We start from the raw sequence: 26,624 nt of genomic DNA, 5'->3' as shown, positions 1-26,624 counted from the left end.
TGGCCTGCACAAGCGAACACCATACACTATGACTTCCATAGCTGCACTGCATCCTGTGGGTGAGACCTCCACAACTGAATACCATTGTGCAGATGTGCTCTGAATGGATAAAGATCATGGCCCAGCTGTTGCCTCCACTGTTGCTAAAACATAGTCTCCAGTGGTCTCCAAAGCTACATTCAAAGGTCTTAATGAGGCCCTCTGAATTGAATGTCATTCTGTCAACTAAGCAGTACTACTGATTCATGCATACAAGGAGCTGCTCTCTTTTGTCTTTAATGACTCACACAGGCTCAGGTTGCACTTCTACATCCCCAGTTGAACATAAAGGATTATTGTGCAGCATAGACTGCTCAAGGATCCCAGTAACCTACCATGGGCTTCGACCATAGCAGAGCATTTAACAAGTACACTGGAGTTAGACAGCAATGGAGCCATGTATGATGTATTAGCACTTGTGTTTACTTATTTGCTTTAGAGTTTTATGTAGCACTAGCTAGACCCGAAAGTATCAGATCACTTTATAAAGAAATTTACTCAAGCTACATGTGAGGATTCGGCTGGGATGCAACAGTCGACCAAAGAATATAGAAAAATACAGCATTAAGGTATTCAAACAGTTAAAGAAGAAGAAAATAAAACAGCATTAAAGTAATGGCATTAGTGAACAGGTTGTAGACTGCACAAGTCAAGCACCCACTGCTGGAATAGGCTCCTTGCTCAGCCATAGGATAGGATCATTGCCCAGATATTAAAAACAGACCCTTCCTGATTGGATTCTCAATTACTTGGGGTCTCTAGTACTGAGGATTGTATGTTCAAGTAAGTATCATCAAGAGTACATACATATGGATAAAAGAATAGTAAATCTACGCTTCATATATATATATACGTATATAGCAGTAGTCAGTATTCTAGATTTGTAAGCTGAAACAAAAAGCAGATAATGTGTTAAAACACTGCGCTGAGGATGTCTTATATTTGTATGAGGTGTGCCGCTTGCACATGCAAGGTAAACAATACTCCCTCTCGGTGAATACATGTGTAATGTAATGATGACTTCTCATTAGACTACAACTATCCTACATAAGATGGCGGTGCTGCAGTACCCAGATTTAGCATTCCTAGCCCATAGTTGCCCGGCATGTGATTGGCAGTACCTTCACTTTGGGGATATCTTATGTTTGCATGACTGTACCTCCTTTTATGTAATAGTCAAGCTCTTGTTTGATTTCATTCACACAATTGTTAGGTTCTCCACCTATCAATTGTTGGTAGAATATAAAAACAGCCCCAGGTATTGAATTCCTTTTTGTCTTTAGGCATTATATTAAGAAAAGGTTACTTACGATCAGTAGATTGTTTCTCCTTTGTTCATCAATTTGTTTTAAACGAGAACTTATAATGGAAGTGCGGGATGCACTGTGATCCAACTGGACTGATATTGTGCCTATAAAAATTTGTAAAAGGTCTAATTTATGATCGGTTCATAAGTATACTTTTTATGTGCAGCTTTCTCTGTAGAATGTAAACGTATACATGAATTTTGAACTGAACAAAGCAATCAATATGTATATATGTATGTATTTCTAAAGCACAAACCTAGACAAAAGCAGCAGAGTGCTTTACATGTTCAAAGCTAATAATAAGTCAGTGATAGGAGAGGTAGCTGGATTATGGACAGTTAATACATTGTTATGTAGTATTTTTTAAATCATCCTTTTTTTAATCATCAATTTTTAAAGAGGCGAGTCTTCAACTCTTTCCTAAATTGGAGCTAGTTGGTGTGATTGATGGATACGGGGATTTTGTTCCAGAACCTCAGTCCATAGATGGAAAAGGCCTACTGATTTCTTTTTTTTACACTTCTTATTCTGCAGTCTGCTGGTGTCCTGAATGTGGGTGTGCCGAGAAGCACCAGAGGTTATGAGCTTGTCTGCTAGATAAGCGGAGGTGCCGGACATGATGTCTTTGTATATGATGTGGCTGATTTTGAAGATGCTGCTGCTAAGTGGAGCCAATGGAGTTCCATCAGGGTGGGGATGATGTGATTATATGTCTTGAGTCCTTGGATGAGATGACCTGTCAGACTGTATGATTCTCTTAAGGGGGGGCTAGTATGAAGTCTAGGAGGCCATGGAGCAGGTTGTTACTACCAATTAGATGCAAGAGAACGAGGGCTTGAACAGCAGGTCTGAAGTCGCTTTCTGGACCTCTTTTGGTTTTTTTTCTTGGCAAATGTGCACTTTGAGGGTGAGGTTGGTGTCCAGGCAGAGTCTAAGTGACATGGGATTCTCTGAAAGGTCATTAAGGTTCTTATTATTAAGCCAGGTATGTTCTGTTTCATGTTTGTGTTCATGACAACTTCAAGGAATCCTGTTTTGGTTGGATTGAGCTTCATGAAGGTCGAGGGCATCCAGATTTAGATGAGGTGCAGGCAAGTTTCACAAAGAATTCCTCACAATAACTTACTAGAAGTGAGTTTTGCTTATATTACTTCCTTAAAATCCTCTTTGAAGACTTCTTCTAATGATTTAAAAAATGCAGACTTCGCAAGAGTTGGAAAATGTACAAAGCTCAGAAGACAACGTTGCAAAGTTTGCAGAGTGAAGTTTTTAAAACTTTACACTCCCCTGATATCGAGCACTTGCAAAAGTTCATACTGGGTTATGAATGATAATCCCTCATTGTTTTGCACCATGACAGAAATGAACAAATAGAATTGCATCAGTGCCAATATAGAGCTTCGATATTTGTTCGACCTTGAATTCCGTCTCTTATCTTCAATGCAGTGTAAACTGACCTTCTCTTTCCAATGTGTGTTTGAGTGATGTGGTCATCTGATGAAATCTGTTGCTTCTCATTGCGTCTGAGAGTTGCCCCAGTTTCAGCTGTGTAGCCAGTCTATGCCACTCTGCAAAAACTCAGTAAATGTCCACATTCCCATCATGAGCCATCATCATCTACGTGTTTATTGGACTGTAAACCGTGAATGCTTGGCAATATCAGGTTCAGTAATAAACAGATGCTTTCTAAATCCATTGCAAGCAAGTACAGCAAATTCACTTGTCAGCATAAACAGTTGTACCTGGGAGGGCAAGTATTTTGAGAACCTGAAAGTAATATTATCTTCTGTAAACTCTTTAACTTAATAGAGCTTACCATGTGTATTTGTCAGCTGAAGTAACATACTGCTATTTTAAAATGATGCTCCGATAGCATTTTTGCTTAGTTTAGAAATGTAAAGGTCATATAAAGCACACATTTTTCTACATGTATTGCGGGCAATGGTTGTATGTGATTTAGAGCGAAAATGACTTCATGGAATACGATTACTGAGAAAAAATGTAAAACGTTTAATGGAAAATTTCAGAATGAATTGCATTTACCTTTTGTAGAAACCAATTCATAGAAAGTCTTTTTTGTCGAAATTGTCCGAGTGCTTTTTTATTTTATGTAAATGCAATGGTTGCAGGTCTTAATTTCAGAAATATTTTTGTCTGAGATTTATTTCAGTGATTTAATTCAGAGGACATTATTTCATATGTATATCGTCAACATTCTCAGATAATTACTTTGGATGCTTTTAATTCTCTGAGCCATCGCCACCCAGGAACAGCATCCATTGCTGACCACTCACAACCCTTAAACACTATAAATCCCTGCCCCCTAAAACTCTTCACAACAACTAAACAACACTCATCCCTGAAGCCTAAAAGCCTTTTCTACCCAACAAATCCACTACCTCTATAAACGAAGATCTCTTTTCCAAATTACAGATTCTGCAGAATACAGCAGCCCGATTAATTCTGGATCTGCCTCCCAGGTCGCCATCCGCCCCCAATTTGAAGACTCTCCATTGGCTTCCAGTTAGGAAGAGAGGGCAGTATAAAATTCTAAGCCTCACACATAGAAGCTTTTATGGCACCGGTCCTGGGTATCTTGAGAAAAAATAAAAAAACATCAACCAGTGACAACTCTTAGGTCCAGCTCTAAGCTCCTTTTTCTTCCCCCGCGTGTTCGCTCTGTATGCAACGGTGGTCGATCTTTCTCCCATCTCACCGCGTATTTTTGGAATCAGCTTCCGTTCCATTTTGCGTCCATCCCAGATAATCGACGGTCCTGTAGTGAACTAAAAACATGGCTGTTCTCTAAGTGAAATGAGCTATGACCCAGCCAGTCTAAGGATCTGCAAGCGCCTTGAGACCTAGCGGTGATATGTGCGATATACAAGATTTTTTACTTTGACTTTGAACTCTAAAATCACTCACTACCCCTAATCGCACACATTCCTGAACTCGAGAACCCCTTTCTATGCCTAATTCCCACCCATTTTGTACCCCTTAAAACACCTCCATACATCGAAACTCCATTCTTCCTTGAACTCTAAAAAACTCTGAACACACTCAAACACCAGCCATCCAAGACCCATAAGAACTCATTGCACTAAACTACTTCACACTGAACCCTAAAAAACCTTTTATACAACCATCCCTGAATCCTTAAAACCCCTCACAACCATAAACTCCACCTCATCGTGAACCCTAAAAGCTCCTCACGGTCTCAGCCTCTACCCATAATTGAACCTTAAAAATCCTCACCGGCTGTAAACTCCGCCCATCCATGAACCCTAAAACCTCTCGATACTCATACACTCCACCCATCCCTGAAAACTAAAAACACCTAACAAACCTAAACACCACTCATCCGCGAACCCTAAAAATCACTCACCACATCTGCACTCCACCCATCTCTGAACCCTAAAAACACTATTCTATGACCTATCAGCAATTATTCCTGACCTCTAAGAACCCCCTCATCACCCTAAACATGATCCATCCCTGAGGCGAAAAATCCCACAGTAGTCCTAGACTCCACCCATGTCTAACGTAATTTTGGATTGTCTTTAAAATTATCTTCCATTTAAAATGCAAAATGTTTATTTTAAATTTGATTTTTTTGTATTTCCTCATCATTGTCTTTCCTTAAAATTGATTTCCATGATTCGGATTCCTCCAATGTGGTTTCTATTTTTTCGTGTTTCTATGAATTCGCCTACTACCTGGGACAACATCTTGTTGTCAGTGGTTTTCTTGATGTATTTTTTTGATCACCAAAACAGTTTTTGTCATTTGATATCTAACACCCTTATTTAGAAAAGGGTGGCAAATGAGAATCTGCCCCAAAACAACAAAAGAATTAGCATCACTGGCAGAATAACTGCCCTTTTGATTGTATGCAACTTGTCGGACACAATATCCATGGAGGCTGCTGTGTTAATTTGAAGCCAAAAAACCCAGAAAATACATCAATATTGCTTCATATTTATAATTCTTACATCTAAACTAAGGACATGCTATGCTTGAAATATCATTTTTCTAACACCTCCTTTAAGTTTTCTGCTTTGAGTAGCTAGAAAGGAATATTTTTTCATACAATGGTCACCTTAATGTTGTTCTAAGTTACAGTTAATATCGGCAGGATTTATTTTTTGCAAAATATCCTACTTTCAGTAGTTTTGCTCTTCTATTTTTACAAATTCACACATAAGGCAGAAGCTTATTTTGCCAATTCTGCTCACCCCTGATTTAAATGCTAGCTGAGCTGATTCAAACCATTCCCAAGTTGATAACACGGGCTATTGATTTTGGGAGAATTACCACATATTGTTAAATTGCCCAAAGACAATACAATTGCTGAGTTTAGTTTTCAAATTATTAACACATAGCAATATTGGTTCTCTATGAATTCTACTGGCTCAAAAAAGTAGTTAACTATTTTTATCTCCATTGTTTTGAATAACTCCATATAAAATTCAGATGAACTTTTTACAAATGCTGCATCTAGCACATACTTATCATTTTGGAAAGCAAATGATTTAATAATTTAATAACTTCACAAATAAAGCCATTATTTCAAACTGAATCTCTCTCTAGGTGATCAGTGAGTTTTACTGTCACCCAACAACTTGACAAAGATGAAAGCTGAGTAAAACATAATGGGAATTTTTGTTGAATATCAGGGAACATTTCTTGCCACAAGGAGAATACATTTAAAAACCGGTGATGCACTTGGATTTTTAGATAATGCTACAGTCCTCTTAAAAGAGTCAGGTGTTCCTTTGAGCTGAAAGAGGCTCTGAATAAAGGTTCAGTATAATGATCTGTTTAGATCGTTGTTGTCTTGGTTAAATTGGCTGTTTAGGTCCTGTCGAAGATCTTTATATTTTTTTGTCGTCTTAATACATAACCTGCGTATTCCTCCTCAAATAGATGTCTTCATTCACTAGCAGCTCTGCTAATATTTTCTTTTTCCAAATATCGATTGTCACCCCAATGAACAATATTAATGAAGTAGTTTCTATTTGATATACTTAGCTGGAAGTGTGATTTAGTTGTCAGAAGGCACAATCTAGCTGAGCAGAGGGGATTGAATTCTTGCAATAGAAATATTGACCTAAAACAACATTACATCCAAAATATTGACTATCTCTGTCGCGTCAAGTTAAGTTGATGTGAAGTTCAGTATAGAACATCCATACCTCCCTACATATATGTACCATAATAATGCAGTGTAAATTCATATAATGATGCAAAATGTTTTCTGGTTTATATCACGACTGTAATATAACGACATACTGAATGGTATTTGAGGATCAGGTGGCAGAAAGCGGAACTTCGGTGATTTCCTTCGATGGGCAGTAGTCTTGTGGAAAAAGCGATATATGTGTCCCATGGCGCACTATTTTGCGTGTGTAAAATCACCTGATTTAGAAACTGACACTCAGTGGCTTCTGGTGGCTCATAAATGGGATGACTTATTGAAGGATTGAAGGAACAATATTGGAAAGTTTGCAAGTTAATCTGAATGGCATTTCCAAAGAATTGAAAATCAGTGGGTAATCTGTAGCTTAGAGTGAGACAGTTGCTTACACCAATCAGCTGCAGCTCATTTGAATGGAGTTTTGCTCCCACCTACTTCCTCCCCATTTCCTACCTCTGCAATCACCCAATGGAAACCTTGTCATACCGATCAATAACATATTTTGAAGATGGTAAGGCATGATATTAGAAACTTGGGACACTGTAAGCGCATGGTTACCACAAAGGGTATCACTGTAGAGCGGATGATTGCAACCTTTCAATGAAATGTATACACTCTTTCCCAAGGAAATTGGTTCTAAATTTTAGTGCAAAAAGAATGACTAAGGATAACGTTTGCTTCCCCAGGTATCGGCTATGCTTCCATCGTGATGGTATCCCTCCTGAATGTATATTACATCATCCTCTTGGCCTGGGGGCTGTACTATCTCCTTCATTCCTTCCGGAGCAGACTGCCCTGGGCCTACTGTCACCAGACATGGAACACTGACAACTGCTTAGAGGACACCTTTCGGAGGAACAAGACCCTGTGGATGTCTCTTAATATGACAAACTTCACGTCTCCTGTAACAGAGTTCTGGGAGTAAGATCTTTATTTCTAACTAGAGTTAGATCCACTTAACTGTACTTCTTACACAGTGATCTCATTGTATACCTTGGAGGCTCAGGTGATGTCATAGGGCATGCAGAAGCCTGGGATCCCATAATAGCTCCAGTGATTTACTATATACAATTTGTTTAGTGTTTACATTTTGTATAGGTCATCTGCCTATGAAATCTTTTGGAGGAAAATGTTACTCACATCACAGAGGGTTTGCAATGGAGCCTGCAGTATATTAGTAGAGCTACATCAGAAAGATGTGCCAACTCTATAAAAGCACTCCCTGGTCTGTATGCAGAGCGCAGACAGTTTGGTTTACATGGAATGTGAATGTACTTCAATTACATTTCATAAGGAGGGGTAGTGATCTGCATTTAATACACTGCATGAATTAGCTTTCTTTTGTTGACTCTTGCTTAATTTTCAGCTTTTTTCAATGGATATGTTGAGGTTTCTGCCTCTGGATTAAGTATCTTAGTTATTGCAGTGTGGTGTCCATAACTTAGGCTTGCAGTTGCTGATATCACAATTGGAGGGAATTGTACTCTTCCTCCCTGGTACTCAGCCCCCAGCAAACCTTCCCTCAAATATACACACTCTCACACACAAGCAAGCACGCACACATGTGGACTGATACATATCAGTTACAGCTGATACAGCAGTGTCAGAGAGAGAAACATTTTTGCGATGATGTCAGCAAAACCTGGCTCACAAAGTGGCATACATACATGTATATATATCACATACAACTCAAACTACTTTGGAATAAACAAAATCCAGCCAAAATTTGGCAAAACCCATAATTATTATGTAGTAGCAGCTATATAGCACTTGCCACTGGTAGGTGGGGTGTTGAAATGCCTGCCCACACATTGAAGCGATATACACAGACACACAGTTCGGTTTTAGGCAGGGACACGGGACAGAGACGGCACTACTGAAAGCCGCGGACGAAATCAGAACAACCATGGACAAGGGAGGATCAGCTGTCTTGATACTACTAGATCTCTCCGCTGCATTTGACACGGTCGATCATATCACCTTGATCGACCGTGTCGCAGCCCTGGGAATAGGAGGAACAGCTAAAGATCTGATTACCTCGTTCCTTGCCAATCGGCCACAGACTGTCAAAATGGGTAATTTCACCTCCCAGACCTTCTCTCTCCCCTGTGGCGTTCCACAAGGCTCCTCGCTAAGTCCGACGCTTTTTAATATCTATGTATCGGACTTGGCGAGGGTGATAAAATTCTACGGCATTGCACTGACTACATACGCCGATGACACGCAATTAGTGCTATCGGTGTACAATAACGGAGCTAGCGTTGCAGCCAATTTCCAGGAGGGTATGAAGGCAATAAGCTCCTGGATGTCATCAAACTGCCTCAAGCTCAACTCTGATAAAACAGAGGTGATGACATTCGGGAGCTTGAAACCAGCATGGTCCCCACAATGGTGGCCACCGGAGCTGGGATCCCCCCCCCAACCGGTGACAAAGGTTCGCAACCTGGGAGTCACCTTCGATAACAAACTGACTTTCCACCACCACGCCAATGCCGTCGTATCAACTGCATTCTATACACTCAAAAAAATCAAGAAACTTCTGCCATATCTACCACAGTCAGCCGGCAAAACACTTATCAGTACTCTGGTGTTTTCAAAAACGGACTATTGTAACTTTCTGCTCCTTAATGCGCAAGAAGGAGTCCTCAACAAATTCCAGACCGTTCAAAACGCGGCTGCAAGAGTCTTACTCTCTATCCCCAAATTCACATCAGTATCTCATCGCATCAAGGAGCTCCACTGGCTCCCAATCAGGAACCGAATAAAATTCAAGGCTCTTTGTATAGCCTACAAGACCCTTAATTACCCAGGGCCTAAGTTCCTAAAAATAGCTCTTCATCCATTGGAGCATAGCAGAACTCTTCGATCCTCTACAACCTGTATGCTGTCTGTCCCTCGGACAAAAAAAGCAACTTGGGGAGACAGGTGCTTCACTACAGCCACTGCTAAATTATGGAACACCCTCCCATTGCATATCAAAACTGCCCCCACCCTCATTAAATTCCGAAAGAGCCTTAAGACATGGCTTTTCTCCTCTGTCTAACTACCCTCAATGAGTAAGGAGTTTTCTGATCACCAGCGCCGAGACACCTGTATGGGTATTTGCGCGCTTTAAAAATAGCAAAAAATAAATAAAATAAAATATACAACATGCAGGGTGGTGGATGGGAGAGTGTTGTCTTGTTACTGAGCCTATGAAGAAGTGTTTTCTTGTTGAGTGGTTATTGTGTGTTATTGGACGCTATGTTTGGTAGTTTGGTGAGTGAAAGCCGTGTGAGTGGTACACGTGTGATTTATGTTATGACATATGCTGGCAGCATTAGTTAGCTCTACAGGTCCCTTTTTAGGTCGAGCAGATGTACTCTCAATGCGTGAGCATTGAGAGTGTCTGTCTTGACAACTATTGTTGCCCGTTAATGGGAACGTGGACACCGATGTGGACGAGCGTTTCCTTCGCGGTTTTCACCGCGGGAGCGCGCGTCTCACCCGCGCATGCGCAGAGTAAGTCAGCCATTTTTTTTTGTTTTTGTTTTCCAGCCCCGAACCGAATCAGGTATCAGAGCGCTTTACATATAGGCAGCCCCCACCCCTCTGCATGCGCACACACAGACGAGCGCATGCACACACAGGCACACACATACAGGCACACGGCAGACACTCGCTCACACACACCCCCCTCCCCCACAGTCACACACACGCACTCCAGACACATACACACACGCACGCACACACACATACACAGCCCGCCCCCCCGCACTCGCGCGCGCGCACACATGCTCACCCCCCCCGCTCAGCAACCCACTCACCGGCTTCATTCCTGCGGCGGCTCTCCTCAGCTGCAGGGCCCGGCAGCAGGACTCTTCTTCCCTTCTTCAGCACCCGCAGGGTAGGCTCCTGCCAGCTCCGGTGCTTGAAACGCGGCTCCGGCTCCTGCCAGCTCCGGTGCTTGAAACGCGGCTCCCATCGCGGCTCTTCCGTTGGAGGCGGGGTAGGCTCCCGCCCTCCTACTTCCTGTTTCCTGTTGTCGCGCCGGCCTGCCTGACTTCCTGGTCGCAGGCCGGCACAGTGACGGCGGTGATTTGCGGTACTAATTAATTTAGTTATTTATCCATTTTTATATAGCGCGGACTTTATCCGAAGGCGGGATTTATTTCTTTATGTATTTATGCATTTTTATATAGCGCGGACTTCACCCGAAGGCGGTATTTATTTTTTACTTATGTTTATCTGGTTACAATTGGGTTATAGAATTTTGAGTAACCCATGAGTGGTGTTTCTCCACAGCTCCAGGTCTCCTGGAGACGTCTTATATCAAATGATCTTAAGTGGGTTTCTGATTCAGGCTCTAATGCAATCTTGCCTGCTCCTGCGATGTTCCACGGTGTCAGAGTAATCTTACTGTGGGGCATACAGTAGGCGCTCTTGTTGATAAGTGGATGCTAGGATCGCTTGTGAAAAGCTTCCATTAGCCCGTTGGTGTTTAAGTTACTTGGTGTTACTGTTACCCGTCCCTTTCCTCCCACACGCGTCTGAATCACAGTGCCTTAGACTAGTGTTCCTGACACACATTCTTGTTTTTTCATGTTCCGCGCTCGATTATCTCCAGAGATGAAAAGTGTTTCATTTGCAATTTTATGCGCACACGCTGCTCAGATTTGCTTTTTATTTGTATATGCATACTTACATGTCATCATATCTGGAATCACAAGCATTGTTAATGTAATCATATGTTTGTATATAGCATTGTTTAAAAGCTTTATGGCCTCACTGTGGTTTACAGCCTGTAATTATAAACAATGACACAACACGCTATTGTAAAAGTTGCGCAGCTATTGTGGTGGTGTAGAAAAGAAGGGTGCGTGTTGCTGTGCTTATCTCGCTTGTTCTTGCTGTAAACTCCCGTCAACCAATACGAGTCTGTTGAGTGGGTGATGTTCCCTGGCGACCTTTGTTATAACTGTACCCGGGTTGTTTCCAGGCAAAGTCTAGGAGGGCAGCAGACTTGGCATGCTGCGCGTGGGTGGCACACCTGGGGCCCCGTATGTATCACCAGGGAGTGCCAGGCACCCCTGTCGGAATCAGCTTGGGGTCGTGGCCTTAGGGACCTGGGCTCAGCTCCTGTGAAGCTCTTCATCTGCACTGAATGTGGTGGGCAGCGTCTGCCCGTCCTGTGTCAGGTACTCAATGCCTTGCATGGGAGCAGCAAGTTCACCTCTGTCCCCACACAGTTCTACAGTTGGTCTTGCGATACGTGTGAATTCTCCATGACACCGGGGCCTTTGTAAAAGCTGTAGCAATGTCGGTGAGCTACTCAGCAGGTGGGTGCCATCAGGGCTTGGTACATCCTGGCTAGAGAAGTGTTGTGGGGCCTGGACCCTACTGCAGTAAACTGGGGCAGAGACTGCTGTCCTCATGGCTGGGTGGAAGAGTCTAGGATTCTTCCCACCAGTTGGCTCCGAGCCAATGATATGATGATTGTTCAATTCTGGAAGGGTGTGTCGGGGCAGATGGAGTCAATAGATGCTACTATCAGGACCCCTTGTGGAGGGTCAAATTTGCCATATCATTTTGAAAAATATGAACATCTAAATACCTTTTTTAGTGGAGCCACAACTTTCCAGAAATCCCTATTTTATCATCTGCCGGAATCTGGAGCTAGCCAGGACCTAGCACTTTATCACTGAAGAACATCATATTTCTGTGCTAATTATCCTCGTTTTATTAATTTCCTGAACCGTTTAGAAAGTTCAGCTGTGTACGTTTTTGTGGACCTCTTCAGAGCACGGCTCAATTAAAAATAAAAAGTCAGTATTTTAATGAGTCCTCGCAAAGCATAATTTTTCTACAACCTAAGAAAAATATCGGCATGAGCCCTTACTTAGCACCTTGTAGAACAAAATATGGAAAAATAAATATTTTGCAAACTCTTTTGCCTTTCCCCTTCTGAAAGGTTGTTTCCTGCATTTGACGTTTGTTTGCTCCCAGTGAATCCTGTCCAGATTTCCTGTATAGCTCTATCTGTTTCCTATATTCAGGCTCCAGCTACTCTTGCATGTGATATAATCTAATTTTAAAAACTCATCTTCGCTGGGGTGGTTCCCACTGATCAGGCCGTTGCCTGCAGGAAGGACATCTGTTGTGTTTTCCTTATCTTAACACAGGTTCTTGTACATTTTGGATCCAGCAGCACATTTGTTTTGTGTTCTGTGATATCCGTCATTTTTTCTGTGTCTTCTCTAGCCTTTGTGTATTTAATGAAGGCCTTCCGCATTCCTAAATCCAGCCAATATTGCTAGTGTTCATTTTTTAAATACAGGGTAGCAGTCTGCATTTCCATTTCTCTTTGATGGGATGTGCATTTTTACTGGACCAATTGTAGTATACTTGTAAAGCGCACAGCTGCCCCAGCAACGGGGCGTCCCGGCGCTGTATAACTCTGGGGAACCCGTCCTGGCTTTCCCTGTGGGATGGTCGCTGCTGGGAGTCCCCAAGGTGGAGCCAGGCATCCCCGGAATTGGTGGGGCCGTTGTGGAGATTAGGCAAGCTAATGCCCAGAGTTGCCGAGTGGAACCCCTGATTAGAGTAAGCACTGAAGCGAGAATTATCAAGTCCGCTGACCACGGTCCACGACCCTGCCGCGTCGGGAATTGAACCCTGGTCCCGGGCTGACTTCTGCTCTCAGACCTGCCGTCTCTAACCAGTGAGCCACACTACTCCATATCTACTACTCCCATCTCTTTATTCAGTCTTTGAATTCCGTGCCCAGTTCAACAACAACTGGTTCAAATATGTTCTCTCAATGTTTCAAGCTTTATTACAAATGTCACAAAAAGATGTTAATATTTCACTTTTGTTCTTGAATTTTCGTCACAATAAAATACACTAAACATAATCTTCACAAAATTTATTTTACAAAAGTTAAAGCTATTGCCATTATAAATTACAATAACTTTTATTTAAGTATTAATTATTTAAAAAATTTAAAACAATTGTTATTTGTAATACCAATACATCTAAGTCACGTAAATACAACACATTGCATTACAAATGCTATAGGTGTCACATTTGCAAAAGTTAAAACTATTGGCATTGTAAATGACAAAGCTATTATTTTCGCTATTTTCAAAACCAACACATAAATAAAATATTTGTCATTTACAATACCAATAGCTCAAACTTTAATAATGCGAGACCTATTGCATTGTAAATGCTTGTTGATTTATGCAGTTATTATAATGAAGATTTCACCACTGTTTCTGCAGTAGTTGCTGCATCAATATCATCCCGTCTCCTATCTTATGAGGCTGGCTAGGTCTTAGAAGGAAGAAAGAGAGGGTAAAAGCTCATAAGGATTTTCTGTCTCTCTTTCTGGCCCCCTTTTATGTGGTTGAGAGAGTTTGGTAGTTTTAATATACTTTTGATTCTGAGTATTGTATCTGGATCTGGAGCCTACATCTTTGTTAGAAAGGTTGGGAGCAGTGGTGATGAAGTTGTTAGGGCTGAGGATGTATTGACGAGGTCAAGGAGGAAAGTAACCTGATGTTAGAAACATGCAAACGGTGTGAATAAATTTTCATAGAAGAAGAGACGGTGAAATTATACGAAATGGCTCAAATTGAAGACTTTTGGGGATGTAGGAATTTTCCTTTACCGAAAGAATGGAGAATACACTTACATTTTGCCAAAATTGGCTGCTGCATTACCCACAGAACTATAAGGATGTTGGGGTTGATCCCTGTTCTCATAGGGCATAGAATGGAAAATCTCTTCCATTGCCCATTTGCCTTGCGATGGACTGCAGAAAATAGTGAAATGCCCCACACCCTTCTTCGTATGCCAACCATAAGCCCCTGACTTGGAATAATTACTACAGCTTTGCTATCCTCCAGCTTCAGCATGCTGTTGTAACTCCTTTTCCCCTCTTCACCTGAAAAGTGCTTTAAGGCAGCCATAAGGCTATGATGGTGTTGAACAGGTTACATTTAATATAACACACATACTCTACTAGGTTTTAGTCTGAGGCAGAGTTAGAGACAAAAAGTTAAATCGTAGGCCTTAGTTTTATTCTGCAGTAGAAGACTACTCTATTCATGACTTTATAATGATCCCGTGACCAACAATATCCCGGGAGAACGTGTGGTAATCGTTGAATACACATGACTTTGTAATAAAACTGCAATTCATGGCTCTCTAATAAATGCATATTGAAGGAAAGCAGTTAGAGTTATACCATGTGTTTGTGTACATGTATAAAGATGTAATATATGAAGCTAAGCTAGCTGGGGACCAGGTATCTGTATGTAGGGGAATAGAAGATGACTCAAGTTTGTGCTCATCAATTTGGGAGCAGAAGTGGGAAATTGGATCTGGATGTTTTTCTTGTTGGTCCAGGTGGGTGGATACTAGCTGAGCACTGTGAAGTACTTACTGTATTGAAAGATACACGTTCTCAGTTGAATTGTGAACTGCAGGAGTGATGGAGAGTCTTTGATACTAACAGATATGTATGTCAAGATGGTGAGGGCATTGTTCAAGAAGGCTTGCTAATGAGTTTTTCTTTCATGTGCTTCTAATCTGTAATTCCTCCTTATTTGTGTTCATGACCAGGAGCATTGCTTGTTAATCCGTTGTTTTTGTTATAGTTGTTTTTGAAGATGATGATATTTTGGAGGGACAACTAGTGTCGGACCTGCGAAATGGGGTAGACGTGTTGCACTTGTTTCTGTGGCATGCAATATAGTATTAAAGGATAGATAATCTTGTTCTTTTAGATTTTTAAGATGGCTGCTGCACTGCATGATGCAACATGCATTGTGCTGTCACATTGCTTCACCCAATCTGGTGGCCATTTTTAAAACACTATGGGCCCGATTCACAGAATTAACTTAAGACTCAATCCTAAACTTACTACTATTTTGGTATTCACAGAATGCACTTACTACTTTTGGCATTCACAGAACGAATTTACTACTTTTGGTATTCACAGAGGTTAGGATTTTGCCTTAAGTTTGTCTTAAGACAAACTTAAGACAGACTTAAGACAGACTTAAGACAAACTTAAGACAGACTTAAGACAAACTTAAGACAGACTTAAGACAGACTTAAGACAGACTTAAGACAGACTTAAGACAGACTTTAGACAGACTTTAGACAGACTTTAGACAGACTTTAGAAAGGCTTTAGACAGACTTAAGACAGACTTAAGACAAAATCCTAACTTAACAATGTCAGCTCGAAGGGCTGATGGGCAAGTGCATTAGGTTTGCATGGTTTTGGTTGCAGGCTGTTTGTTATGTTATGTGTATTCTTGTAATTAGATTGTTTTGGTCAAATGGTAATAACTTCTGTATGGTCAGCTCTGTGAGGGTACTATTGTCCTTGGATGGCCGTACCCTCACTTACCCGCCTCGAAACCCAGTGCCTCTGAAAGTCCCTTTACTTCCTGCCTTTCATGATATGATTTACTGGACATGCCTAGGACCAGGGTATGAGGCACATAACAAAGCCACCTTCCAAGACAGTCGATCCATGTGTGCAGACTGTGAGGCTTGCAGTAGCAGTTCTCATTGTTGGGAGGAAGCAGGCAGGTGAGGCATGCAGGCCATCTCACCTGAGTGCTAGTGGTACAAAGTGAAGTTGCAATAAGTCGAGGTGCAGCAGTAAGTTGGTGATGCATTATCGTTTGCAGCGCTGGTATTTAGCTAAATGCTGATGTGCGGTGGAGGTGAAGTGGGTCCCACTGGACTTTCAGTTGCCCCCTCCCAGTCAGTATTGTGTGCAGCTCAAGAAGTCCTCCTGGAGCTAAACATCTCACCATATAGTCAACTTTCGACTGACCAGGATCCTAGCCATACCCTCACCCCCATATTTATAGTGCAAAGTGGGGATGCATGCAGAAGAATAGACCATACATGTATCTAGTGGTGGTCAATTTGTCCCGCCTCTGTACACCAGGAACTTTGCCTCAACGCCTAAAGACGGCCCCTGGTTGGCACATGCTGATCTTTCTAGGACCTGTATATTAAAAAAGGTTAATAAAGATATATATATATATATATATATATATATATATATATATATATATATATATATATATATATATATATATATATATATATATATATTATAAGATTTATCTCCAACAGTAGTAAATCGTCCGGCACTCCGAGGTAGGTTGTGAAAAGTCCTTTTATTTAATTTAAAATGACGAATTACATCTACGCGTTTCGGGAGTCACACTCCCTTGCTCACGATGTCTCACCACCAATGTTACCTGATTAAAATACACTTCACAGGGGTAGTAAAAACAGAGAATGGACTCAGTGTTTGGAAGTAAACCACAATTCTCTAGAATACGGCGGCCATATTTTAACGTGTTACTTCACAATGATTACTAGATATAAATCCTCATTGCAGTCGTAATTATTGCACAATTTTTACAAAAAGATATTTTTCTTTTTAACCATCCTTTACACATTTTGGCTATATAAATTGGGAAAATTCATTTCATCAATTCCCATGTGCATACGTCCTACAATTAAAGTGCTAGTGCTTACTTAAAAGAATTTATACTTGAAATTTATCCCACGATTTTTTTGGGCAAGTGCCATTTTCAGTGTTTCGTTGATTCTTACCCCAAATTTTTTTTTTCCTTAGTAAAAAGTGCCAGTGCTTCATTTTCTAACATGCATTTCCATTTTTTCGCACAATAAAACTTCATATTCTCTAAACAGAAGAATTGTCCTCTTTGAGAAAGTGCTTGTGCTTATGTATACCATAATATAGAAGAAAGTGCTTGTGCTCATGTAAACTTTGATAATTTTCTCAATGTAAACATTTCACTCTTTTCTAATACAGTACTCCAAAGATAAAGTGCAAGTGCTTATGTAAACTATAGTCATCTCTCTTATAGTAAACATTTCACTCTATACCAATGTAATATTCCATTACTTATCCGTACTAAAAACGCAATTCTATCATAAAGTGCAAATGCATGATAATTCCTAAAGTGCAACAATAGGCTTAATACACTGGTCCATTTCATGTATATATCATCACAATTTACTACCACTGTTAAAAGAAAAATATTCCTAGTTAAAAACACAATCAGTTCAAGTACAAGTGCAGATCTATATTTCAGTTTTCATTATTATTTTCTTCTACATTCCTCAAGACAGACATGTATAAAGATCCTCGTCCACATTGAGACCATATGGTTCCATACAGTTAAAATCCAGAATAACATATGTCTCTAACCTCCGTTGTTGTCTTTCTCTGTCCCCCCCTCTCTTCCTCTTGGGGACTTCTGCTATACACGTATATTGCAGACTCTCAGGGTTACTCTGGTGATTGGACTCAAAATGTCTCACGACGGGATACGTTCTGTCCTGATTGACAATTGCTCGCCTGTGTTGCAGAATTCTTTGATGGACAGGTAGAGTTGTGGTACCTATATATATTTTAGGGCATGAACATTGTAACAAATAAATAACAAAACTGCTTTTACAAGTTATGGGACTCCTGATGGTAATGGTTTTATTAAAAATGTTTTAAGGCTTGTTCGATTCATGCCATGATTGCATGCCTTGCACTTAGTACATTTCTTTAAACCAGGTTTCTGTTTCAACCAATTCAATTAACCTTTCTTTTTCTCCAGAAATTCACTACTAGCAATTAAATCTTTTAATGATTTAGATTTTCTGTAGGTGATCTCGGGATTTTTTTGAACTCTAGAACCTAGCACTGGATCATTTTTTACAAGATACCAGTGTTTCTTTAAAATTGATCTTACTTCCTTATGTTTTGCATTAAAGGTGGTGATCAATCTAGAGTTAATCTTGTTCCCCTGGATTTTATTCTGTTCCTGTTGTTTTTTGGTTCTTGAAGGTTCAAATAAAATCTTCTGTCGTTTTAGATTCCTAGCTTTACTAGCAGCTCCTTTCAGAATGCCTGGTTTATACCCTCTTTGGATGAACCTACAGGTCATCTCTTTTTCGATTTTGTCGAATTCTTCTTCACTGCTACATGTTCTCCTTGCTCTGTAGTACTCCCCAAAGGGGATACTTCTAATTAATGCGGCAGGATGAGCGCTGTCCGCATGGAGAACGGAATTCCCAGAAGTCGTTTTTCGAAAAACTGTTGTTTCCAGTTTATCATTACTTGGACTTATTCTGACATCTAAAAAATCTATTGTGGTTTTACTATAGTGACCCACAAATTCCAAATTTATGGAATTTTGATTAAGGTCACCAATAAATAGTTCGATGTTCGCCTCCGTGCCCTGCCACAGCACGAAGAAGTCAGCGATAAATCTGACCCACAGCAGAACATGTTCAGTCCAATGGTCCAGGGGACCGCCCCCGAGCACCCGTTCCTCCCACCAGCCGAGATGTAAGTTGGCATAGCTCGGGGCGAAACAGATGCCCATCACGGTCCCCCTTTCCTGTAAGAAGAAATCGTTACCAAATAAAAATATATTCTTTGTGAGGCACCATTCCATCAGTTCCAGGATCATTCTGTTTTGGGCAGCACAGCGAGCTGGTCTTCTATTAAGATAATATTCGCTCGCTCTAAAACCATCTACGTGTCTAATACTAGTATACAACATAGAGATATCTAGTGTCAATAGAACCATGGTTTCATTATCCCATCAGATGTCAAAAATACATTTTTAAAAATCGGTCGAATCTTAAATGTATGAGGGAAGGGACCTAGCTATTGGATTGAGAAAGTAATCTATGTAACGGGAAGCATTTTCAAATAAACTACCACAAGATGAAATGATTGGTCTCCCTGGTGGACTAGTGGGGTTCTTATGTATTTTAGGGAGCATGTAAAACACTGGGATGGTCAGTTTTTCTCTTTTGATAAACTTATGCTCATCCCAGCTCAGGAGCCCCTCATCCCTCCAAGTATCTAGCCTTCCAAAGAAGTCTATCATCACTTTGTCATACTCTTTGGGATTGATCTTACTATAACAACTGCAATCCTGCAATTCACTAAGAGCTTCTTTTTTGTACTGCTCCCTCCCCCACAAAACATTTCCCCCTTTATCAGAGGGTTTGATAAGGAGTCCTTCTTCATCCTGTAGTTTCTTCACTGTTTTGTGAAATAAAGCTTTCCTGGGATCCATTTTGCGTTTTTTCTGGTTTTCCGCCATATACAATTTCTTTAGGTCCCTTGTTACATTCTCCCCAAAGATGTCCAGATTATCCTTAACAGTTTGTGGTAAAAATAGGGATGGTGCTCTGAAAGGTGTGTGATCACTTGCTTTTAAGCCAGATCCCAGTCCCAACATTTCCTCATTTTCCGTCAGAGTCGTGTCATCGAGTAGGATTATCATGTCTTCTAGTGCCGGTATATCATTGACACTTAAGATATTTATATCATTGTCCGAGGCCGGATTATGTCCTTCAGATTGAGGGATATTGGTATGCTTTCCAGAATGCATTTTCGATAATTTGAGTTTACGGATGTATTGATATAGGTCCATTCTACTGTTTGGATAATTAAAATCATTACTGTCACAATAGGATAGTCCCAGACTCAATATCGCTTTTTCATCCTCTGTTATCTCCACAGAACTCAAGTTAATAATAGTTGCATTGTCATCGTCATTTGATACATTGGGTACTCCTGTGTATTCGAGCGCAGCGTTCTCTTTGTTTGCCATCCTTGCGCTCCTCCTGTATCCCTCACCTCCTCGTCTTTGTCTCCTCTTCTTCGGCCTCTTTCCCCCCACCCCCTCCCTCTTCCCATACGATGGTCTGACTGTTGTTCCATCACCATAAAACGGAATTCCTCCGTGACAGCTAGTCTTACATCTCGGGATCCTCTTATCCCTGGTTCATCCAGTTCCTGCTCTGAACCAGTGTCTGAGCTTACTTAGCTCTGATAGGCAGTACGCTGATCTACTTGGCCGCTCTGAATTTTTTGACGTCTCGCCAGGTCGAATTTCTTCTCGAAAGTATAAATTCAGCCGGATTCGTAATCAATACGATCCCTGGTGAATTTTGTGGCTTTCCTATCCTTTATGCGCCTTTCATATTTCTCGAATTTACCCTTTAAGTCGGGTTTGAATTTATTGATACGCGCCTTGTCTTCATTTTTGTTAAGGATCTCATTTAGTTCTTTAATTTTTGCAACTACTTCTATGCGTTCTTTTTCTGTATACTTCAGTAGAATGCGCACCATATTAGTAGAACTGGCTGCGCTATTCTCCGCCCAGTCTCTGAGCATCTCCACGTCAGGGTTTTCATATGAGGGGGTGATCATGATTCTCAATCCCCGTGGGACACGGTTCACTTCCAAATATTTACGGAGGGAAGCAACTTCCCACCACCGTGAGATCTCCCTCTTTTCCTATTTCTCATAAATTTGCAGTTGTTGTGTTAAATCAGTATTGCCGGTTGGGGCAGCCGCCCCTCTTTCCTTATACACAGGTCACATTGTCTCTTCGAAGAGTTTATGGGCTTCTAATTCCCTGGCTGCACATTCCTCCTCACTATATATATATATATATATATATATATATATTATATATGGTTTTTTAAGGTCGCATTTCAGCAATATAATCCCTCAACTATTACATTAATTGTAATAAAATGAGAGCATCTGGAAAAAGCGGAGATGTTTACTTTGGATATTTTCCTTCGAAATAGCAGAGAGCAAACTCACAGTGCTAATGCCATGTTTACCTAGCTTGTGACTAATTTTACAGTGCAATCTGAGTCCATGTCCATGTCAACTTGGTTTGCAGAAGCTGCTTCCGTGCCAGAGTGGCTCTCTTCAAAAAAGCGATACGAGATTGTGTAGAAATGGACACAAATCGCATTTGTGAACATTTTTTACACTACTGCCCAAGAATTAGCCCAATAATTATCAATATCCATCAGATCTGGATCCAGCAACTCTGTCCACATCATCCATCATTCTGATTTATCACTTTAAGGTTTACTTCTATTCTACTATGGTACCCTTGATGAATTCAACAGCACCCATGTACTGCAGGAATTTCCTTCTTTCCAGCAGAATCAAATATCCCTCGCAAGCTCTTTCTAGAAAGTATACTGAAGCATGCTAGTGGACTTCTCATCTGTAGGCTTCTGAGTATTGGTTTCTGGCACATTTGCAAGAGCTGGGACCTCTAAAGAAGGATTCATGGTTGCACCGCTGATAAGAACGGGTTGCGGAACAGAAGCAGCAAAAACAAATGTTCCCTTCCATTATTATTGAGGGTCCTGGTTGATTCAGATGCTGTCACACCACAAATGGCATCAGGTACCCCATGACGTTGAAAGTCTGCAAATAGGATTTGTCAAGTTGTCCAAGGTTGCTGCCATTGGAGCAGTAGTTGGCATGCGTTAACATCGCCTTTGTCTCAGAGACACAAAGGTTCACAGCCAAAGAAATACTTTTCTGGGTCAGGGTGAGCCAAGTTCAGATTCCTGGATGTCAGTGTGGTGGCCCACGTAGTGTGAGTGCAATCTAAAAGGTGGGCACACTTATCTGAAAGGGCAACTTGTTTAGGTAAATAACATGTAGGTCAGTAAGATAAGTCTACTTGTCTCTAATTAACTCAGAATATACAGGGATTTCAAAGTTTTAGAAATATCCATATTCAGGTGTAAGGTTTAGGAGCCCATGTCCTTGGGGCCATGTTGCTGTTGATGGCAAAATGGCAGATAGCCATACATTGGGAAAAAAGGCACCTCCCCAGATTGCAGGGTGGATAAAAGCAGTCACTTATTATAGGGATCAATTTTCCACCTTTTGGAAATTGATGCTGAGTAGTTCCCGTCCAGCTGACATTTGGGAACCCTTTAGGAGGTGGCTGAGGTCAGGGGGAGGAGACCTATAATTGGTAAATCCACGTGGGGCGAGACATGGAATACTCACAGGTGGGATGGCTAGTATTGAGGAATAGAGACGGAGCTCCGATGGTACAGGACGGGTTTGATACTGAAATGTGATGGCTGATCCTGGTCTACAGAAGCAGTTTGGAATAGTACATTAGTAGAAACTGACCAGGAATGTTTGAAATATAGCATGGAATGGGGTTGAGGGGGGAAAGTTTGTTTCATTGTTTATCATTGTAAAATTGTAGTCTACATTGATTATATTGCTGGGATATATGCTGACAGGAATGGTACACTCGTACGATAACGCTGCCAGCACGCTGGGTTGTTGGCAAATATAGCTGTGTAAAGTGCACAAAACCACATATGCTGCCACCCTCAGGGATGTGGCAAATAAAAGGCTGTGTACATTCCACTATATGCAATAAAACTTGCTTAAAAAAATAAAACTTAGTTGTGCGTGCCAACTAGCTCAGAGGTCACTAGAAACTTTCTCGAATACACAAGAAGGGATTCGTTTCTGACAACCGCTTAAACATGACAACTTTGTTTCCCTAGGACTGGAATAACTATCTTCAGAGTCGTGGAAACAATAGATAAGTATTTCACTCAGTCAATCGTGCATGCTTAGTTTCTACAGAGGGTGCACAGAAATAGAGAGATGGGCGTTTCAATAAAAAGGGTTTATTGAACAGTCTTCTTTCTCATGCAAGAGACATGAACTGATAAAATCGTTAGCCAGAATGCAAAGTATAAGGGGTACCGCGTAAACAGTAATATGAAATAATACTGTAAGAGCATTGTATGGTTTCAAAGCCATGTAAAAATACATACATAAATAACACAGGCTAAAATACTCAGCTGGTGCTTCTAAAATATGCCTACCCCAATGTACCTAACCTAAGTCTAGTACGTGGGAAGAAGTAGGTATGGTCTTTAGCATATGTTTAGTTTTGCCAAGAATTTGCCAAAGGTTTCTCTAGGTTCTAATCAGCTCCATACCTTAGAATGAAGGAGGTCTGGTATCACTGTCTCGGGACTCGATTTCCAAACACCCCGCAAGGGGAGTCAGAAACATTGGAGTTGTATTTCTCGGCAGAGGAGGGCAGCTTCCTGGTCAGTGCATCAGCTGGAGAGTCGGCTTCCTTCGGCACTTGCTGTAGCGAGCTGCCTAGGGCAAGTAGGTCATCGAACTGCACCGAACCACCGTGCTTTGCCATAGCAAGTGAAGGTATACATATTCCTTGAAGATGTTTAGGAATGCCATGTTTGACATAAAGTCGGGCATATGAACGTCATGAATGAACCCCTAGGGAATAGTTGTTCATTGTAAAGTAACTGAGTTCTTGAATAAATCAATATTCAAGCAAGGTGAAGTCCCTAACAGCTTAAACTGGTTTTTCAGGCAATCGTTGTGATGTTCGCTTAACGAATGGAGGTAGCCATGCCTGTATTTGGGTTGCATGGGCTATGCCTAAATAAGAGCTTGATTTCTATGCCTATATAAGGGCGTCGTGAATTGTACCTATATGAGGGCATGAATCGGGAAAATCCCTTCGGAATCTAAAATGCCATACAACACCCACTCCACTTTCTTATGTACGACTTCTACTAAATACTAAGTTCTAAACATGAACAAACATATCTAAATACTATCTATACAACAAGTGTTTAAAACCCACCCAAAAAACATAAAAATGCAATGGTACCGGTTGTACACGAAAAGAGCATTTGTGCTGTACGCATTTTAAAGCAACGTTTCATTCCAAGCATATACTTGACATTTGAAAAATGCTATCTGAATGAATCGTGAAAATACATTTATGAAATGGATCGTTAATACAGAAGAGAAAAGGGCGCCGAAACCATTTCATGTCATATTATATATAACTGTTGGTATGACGACAAGGTCAAATATTGTCTCTGGAAGTTTTCAAAGAAGTCTAGTTCTCTATGAATAGTTTTACTTTAAGCAGATTACTTTGTGCCAAAAACGAAAAAATACAAATTTGGAAAAATAATAATCATAGAAAAAAAGAGTTCCAAAGTTAAAACTTTGTTTTGAAAAAATGAAGGTCGAATTCAGAGTCTCTCAGAATAGTGTGTGCCAAATCAAAAGTCAGTGTTGGTATTTGGAGAAAACATCAAATCTTCTAAGTGTGTAAAAAAGTTGTCTACCATTGTAGGTGAAAGTTGGATTACCTTGTTAAGAAGATCAACCGCACATAGATGTGAAGCATCACCGTCAGCATTGGTCGCGTTAGCAGGAGGGTACCTGTGTGCCTGTTGTTTCTCATACCTCAGCAGAAGCATTTTGCATCTGTGAGATCTCAATGAATGCCGTCATCAGAATTGGTAGCTGCTAGGGACAACACAGTGCATGGGCCGTTACTGGTTCAAGCAGAAGTATCAACATCCGTTGGCATGACTGATGGGAGTGTGAGACAGGTGTCTAACGCATATTCTTCTCCGCCTAGCAGGCAGCGTAGAATAGGTAAAATGCAATCTTGCCAAATGGTCTAAATGATAGAAATCATGTGGTATTCAATTCTCTTAGACGAGGTAGTACCAAAATTTGGACAATGCGCTCACGACACTTCATCGCCAGTAGAGTTGTCTCCATGGAGAACTGGGTGTCGCTTGTGGAATGACTTGCCATATCGCAGCAGTAGGAGCAAAAATAGTATCCCTGCAGCGAGTCTCAAAATCAGAGGCAATCCGCCAAACACAGAGTGCACGAAGTTTGGAAATATTCCTAAGACTGCTTCAAAAGGTGCTAACAGTCTAGAAAATACTGTCTTAAATACATGTACAATACCACTTGCATCAGACATGTTTAAGATATGACTTAGCATTTCCAAGAAATGTACAGGGCAATTTGTAGTTAAGAGGGCATGTATCGCTGCAGAAGTCCTTGCGACTTGCAGATCATAGGTTTCTTTGGCCGAGGTCAGTGGCACAGTTTTCTGTAAAAGAATGGCTTTCATTCTGCTTAAAGTATCAATTCGTATAGAAGAGATGTTCAGTGAAGGCCATAAAGGCGACTCCTGGTCTGTCTTGGTTTTTGGAAACAATACTTGCATACAGCAAGTGACCCTGGCTGACACAGTTACTAGAAATTGTATTCCTGGCAACATGCCACAGCAGCTGTGATCGTTCAACATAATGTAACTTCCATTTGAAATTTGTCCAAAAAGTGGATCAATCACCGCAGTCAGAGACCCTTGCAGGTGGCAGGATAATTTGTTAGAGGAACCATCACAGGCCCCGTGTAGGTTTATACCCTGGCAAAGGAGGGAACAGCTTAGTGCGTTTTCGCGGTTTTTCCCGCTATAAAACACTTCACGACCCCCACTCCAACATCTGTAAGTGTACAGTAATTCCCAGGATGTCTTCATGTATTCTTTACCCAACCTTTCATATGTGCCTGCTGGTATGTGTTTTAGGCAATACTGAAAATGGAAAATTGTAACAGGCAGAGTGATTGTTCCGTGTATAATCCATTATGTAGCTGGCTTTTCAGCAACAGTAAATGGCAATCTTTCCAGGTTTTCAAAGCTCAGCACCGTATAGTCTGCTCCCCTCTGTGCCAATTTGATCTGTTTATCAGTGAGATTGAAGTCTGAAAACAGTGACGTAGTATTGATTAAAGCCAAAGGCACATAGCCTGAATGAAGGTTTTGTAATGTCCAGCCTAATAGCATTATAGAACGTAATTGCGACTGACCATTTTGCAACATGACCAAGTCCTGTTCCATGATGTCTATGTCAGAAGATACTATGCTGTCCAAAGAATATATCCTGAACGACAGAGTCGTTAACCCATTGTCAACTACAGAGAGAGATTTCTCTAAGTTTATACGATCAATTTCCCGTATTCTTTCTGCAGTCTCTGATTGAGCAATCTTCCATATTTCATTATATGCAGCATATATATACCGGCATATATAAAACGTTTATAACGCGGTGTTCTTGGTCCTTGCAAGAATTCCATAAGATCAGCGCCATCTTTAAGTAAAGATAAGTGTTGTTTAACATCTGTAAGTGTAGATCTATGTAGCCATTCAAGGCATAGTTTCCCTACACTGTACGTTGTTACTATTCCTGGATGCTGTCTCTGAACATATCTTGGATCTGGCCTAGTGAATGTGAACTCCCGTGTTTTATTCAGGAATCTAACTTGACAGGTGTTTGTGTCTGTGGGCCAGATTAACAATTTTTTCC

General features: G+C 40.9%; 1 protein-coding gene across 1 annotated transcript in view; it reads left to right on the top strand.

Moving 5' to 3' along the window:
• LOC144782385 (sodium- and chloride-dependent taurine transporter-like) overlaps positions 1 to 26,624 on the top strand; it is a 300,110-nt gene that overhangs the window by 14,081 nt on the left and 259,405 nt on the right. The window contains exon 3 of the mRNA XM_078661712.1: positions 7,230 to 7,464. Coding sequence (XP_078517838.1) covers positions 7,230 to 7,464 — 235 coding nt within the window. The remainder of the gene's footprint in view (positions 1 to 7,229; positions 7,465 to 26,624) is intronic.

This window comes from Lissotriton helveticus, chromosome 9 (genome assembly GCF_964261635.1).
Source record: "Lissotriton helveticus chromosome 9, aLisHel1.1, whole genome shotgun sequence".
Taxonomy (NCBI): Eukaryota; Metazoa; Chordata; class Amphibia; order Caudata; family Salamandridae; genus Lissotriton; species Lissotriton helveticus.
The sequence above is the reverse complement of the archived record's forward strand: the minus strand, read 5'-3'. Positions and strand labels throughout refer to the sequence as shown.